This window comes from Saccostrea cucullata, unplaced genomic scaffold (genome assembly GCF_032062105.1).
Source record: "Saccostrea cucullata isolate Sc308-1 unplaced genomic scaffold, CSIRO_AGI_Scuc_v1 ctg5330, whole genome shotgun sequence".
NCBI classification, from domain to species: domain Eukaryota; kingdom Metazoa; phylum Mollusca; class Bivalvia; order Ostreida; family Ostreidae; genus Saccostrea; species Saccostrea cuccullata.
In genome coordinates, this window is record NW_026938554.1 from 24,471 (window position 1) to 28,550 (window position 4,080).

At 35.5% G+C, this 4,080-nt stretch overlaps 1 protein-coding gene across 1 annotated transcript; it reads right to left on the reverse strand.

Annotated features, from left to right (window-relative positions):
• Positions 1-545: 545 nt before the first annotated feature.
• On the reverse strand, positions 546-3,854 carry LOC134250605 (uncharacterized). Its single transcript, XM_062732967.1, has 3 exons — positions 3,847-3,854; positions 1,327-1,895; positions 546-1,129 (listed from the first exon to the last, which is right to left on the reverse strand). The coding sequence occupies exons 1-3, from the start codon at positions 3,852-3,854 to the stop codon at positions 546-548; spliced, it is 1,161 nt and encodes a 386-aa protein (XP_062588951.1).
• Positions 3,855-4,080: the final 226 nt, after the last annotated feature.

The window sequence follows — 4,080 nt, forward strand, 5'->3', positions numbered from 1 at the left end:
TAATTTACAGGTACATATTTCCCCTGTTCATGGTGGACAAGGTCTTGTAAGACATCTAGTGCTGTTTGTGCTTTCACTGGGTCTACATGTCTGTAACACAAGATCTCTAACATGTGTAACAGAACATACAGTGGGATTTCTAACAAAGAGTATCCAAACTGGTACCCAGACTGTTGTTCTGGCACTAATTCATTTATGTAACAGACTGCATTGCACAGATTAATATTCCATGCTACAGCATGTCTCATCTTTGTAGACAAAGACTGTCCCCTTTTGAAATTACTCAACATGTTCCTGTCTAGTTGTATGTTATCTTGTGAGACATACATTACGTGTGGTTGAGCTAACTTGACCTTTGTCATTTCTACAACTGATAGGGCTTCTTCATATCTAAATGACTTGTAATAAAACATTGCAATGTACAACATATCAGAAATACATCCAAACTTTTCTGCCATTTTCAGCATATAAGTAGATATTTTATTAGCCAGATATGCCCATTTGTTTACAACAGAGCTAGTACAGACATCGGGTGGTGCAAAAACTTATAAACAGTTGTATAACATAAAAGCTATGTTCTGGAGTACAGTGACTGTAAATTTCCGTAGTATGAGAATCTGGTTCTTAGTCAGGTGTGAACTTATCAACTTCTCTAGAGCATTGAAGAACCTCATACATCGGTGCAGGTTAAATGCCGGTAGATTTTTGACAAACAACTCATGGAATAGAGTTACTTCCAATAAAACCCTAGAGGTCAGAATGTGTACATCTGTGGCAACAAATTGTCTGGGATTTAGATGGACACTTGGAAAACTGGACCTGATAGATGGAATACGAAGCAATGATGTTATACCCTTCTCATAAAATTCATGAAGGTGAATGAATAAATTCTTTTGTGCTTCACCATGGATATTACTCAGAAACATGTTGTTTTCTGGAATAAAAAAGTTTGGACATACCCCTTCATACACCCATTTAAGGATAAGCTTAAAACAGACCCAAAAACTCTCCAGGAGATTTTGTGGATGCCAATGAGGTATTGTGTTTTGTTGAATCACCCAGAAAACTGCTGTCTTCATGTGATAGGAACATAATAATTTATCCTCGTCACTGAATTTTTTATCAAAATCTTTTAAAAACAATTTAAGCAGACATAGGTTAAGAATTGACAATGATTCATTGAGTAGACAAGTTTTTGTTCTGCCAAAGAGAACGAAATTCTCCATTCTTTGTCTGCGTTTTTTCCTAATTTGTGTCCTATTGCCACAAAGTGGCAACCATTTCTGACTATGTCATCAACAATATAAGACGGGGGCCATGACTGACATCTGTCTATCCATTGGGATGCAGGAGGAGGCCAAAAATCACAGGCAAGACAGTGGGCATGGTCATACTCTGTTCCCCATTTAACACCACTACTACATGGACCATGCTCCTTAGAATTGGGCACATCTTTTGAACATGTAATCTGTCTATATTTTGAACTCGATACATAGAGTCTACTGTTTATTCTTATACATGCATTTCCTAAATATTTCCTATGTGTTGGTGTCAGTAATTCAAGTAAAGAAAATCCTGGTGGGCTATCAGAACAATCACAGATAATCAATGTTTTTCTACTTAAGTCGTAATTCTGAGCCTGGTTTAACTCCCATATTACCATGTGGTCATTTGGCCAGCGCATAACGTCTACATCTGATTCTTTTAGCCTGAATCCTTCTCTGCTACTACCACTGGCCATCATCCTGTCTTCGTCTCTTGAAAGTGTCATTTGGTTTCTCAATATCTGATCGATGTCCACGATCTCCCTCCTCATAATCACTTGTTGTGGGAACCCAAGTTTGTAACACAGTCTCACAAACACAGACTCTGAAGCATGCTGTATACCGACTTTCCTGTAGAAAAAATGAAAATGTAATTGTGTCAAAATATAAGTGTTAGAAATGCATTTGAAGTTTCATCATAAATACGTACAAGTTATATCAAGTTATGTAATGTATCTAGACTAAAATCTTAATGTCATTATTTGAATGGCCCAACACTCAACAGATTGCGTAGTGGTTATTTGTAGAATATGAAAATATGTACCATTGTGCATTTATTATATATAGAATATGTTCAAGTATGCACTCAATATGCATAACCTGTGACATCAATAATACAATTCTGTGTTTGATATGAAATATAGCTAATTTGGGTTTTTTATGTTCTAGGATTGCCACAAGCACACAACAGTAGTTAAATACAGATCTTTGACATAGTTAAGATTAACTAACATTAGGGCCTCTTTCAACACTCTTTCAACTACTCGTATCTATAGCCTACTGTAAACTTCCTACAAAGGAAATCTCCTAAAATATTTTTAACCTGTAGAATAACACAAGGTATCTAGCTCCAAAAGACAGGGTGTAACCCCTACCCAGTCATTCACTGACAGAAAAAAATGCATTGGAAAACTATAACAAATTACCATTCTCTCCTACAAGAATTTATCTGCAAAACCTCATATGGCATGCTTGTCTTAATTTTTGTATACCCGAAAACAGCATTAAAATTCATGCCGACTAGAAAAATTCACGTCATACCATGACGTGGTATGTACTGATCTCGTAAGAGAGAGAGCAAAATTGGAAAAATCATTGGCTTTAACAATTCAATTTCAATGTTAAAATATTGCAGTAAATAAAAAGAATTAAAAATTTTATTTCCATCAAGAAATAACGATATTTTTTTCCGGTGTAACAAACTTGTTTCGTTAAAAACAAACTTGATCAATTCAAATCAAGAATCAAAGTATTCCACTCGAGCTTAGTGCATACTACATCGCATGGTGAGAAAATATTCCACCAGTGCTTAGTAAAAGCAAAGCCCGTTATGCATAAATTATCCCAAGTTTCCAACTATCGTGAAAGAGTTTATGTCCCTGGCATACCAAACAAACTAGACAGTGGTTTCTTATATTTATATTTATAAGTGAGATAAGGCTGTAAATATAAATTGAAAAGTGTTGTCTAACAGATTCAAAATACAGTAGGCCTCCCTAAATTCAATTGTCTCCGCCCATGGACTGCAGATACAAAGACAGCCGCATGAGATGCATAATAGGCTCCCGACCTTTCAACTGGCGAAATTAACATTCAGATTGAATTATCAAGAGACAATTTACTCACGCAACTTTCAAAGAGTTTTTAAAGAGAAAACATTAAGAAATGGAAATATTACGAGGGGCATTTCGAAAGTTCTGAGAACTGTTTAATAAAAAATTAACCGTTTCACGGAAATTATCGAGGTGATATCATTGGAAAGATCAGAAAAATATACACTTATTGTGACGTCACTTTGTTATTTTTATGACGTAATAACTCCGAAAATGACGTCATAATTCCGTATGCTCACGATACTGGCCATACAAATGACGTAACAAAAGACACAATTTGATCAAATCAAAATTAAAAAAAAAAACTTTTGCTCATTACTCGGGCGCAAGCTATCGGACGCAAATGCCAGTTGGTGGAATGTTTACATAGACTACAATCTATCATTTGGTGTTCTATATCGCCGATCTTCTTGTTCTGAAATTGTTTAAGCGATTGTCAAACATCGCATGTTTTTATCGAATCTCGCTCAAAATATTGCGTAAAACAGACCTAACTGTGAGAAAAAAGCAAAGTTGACAATCAAAGAAAAATAGACGATCGTGTTACAAACGTTGATGGCATCAATTCGTCAGGTGTTTTAACGAGATTTGAGGGATTGATGAAGGCTCAAGAGAAGTTAAGTTTGTTGTGCCCCATATTTTCTCGTAAAATCCAAAATGGCGCAGGCGCAGTTGTAACCCCGCCGTACCTCCACATATTCGCAAAATTTAATTCATGGAAATTGAATAAGATTTTACATGTTAAAGTAACTTATAAACCATTTTTTGGAGTCAAAAGTCAAAAGCAGTAGTGAGTTCTTGGGCGCCGATTTTAATTCAATTAGAAACAATACGCAAAGAAACAAGTCAGAGGCAAGACTTTTGAACATTTTATTTGAAAACGGTAAGAGTGCTGTTACTCAAAATATATTTGTTGAAAACTG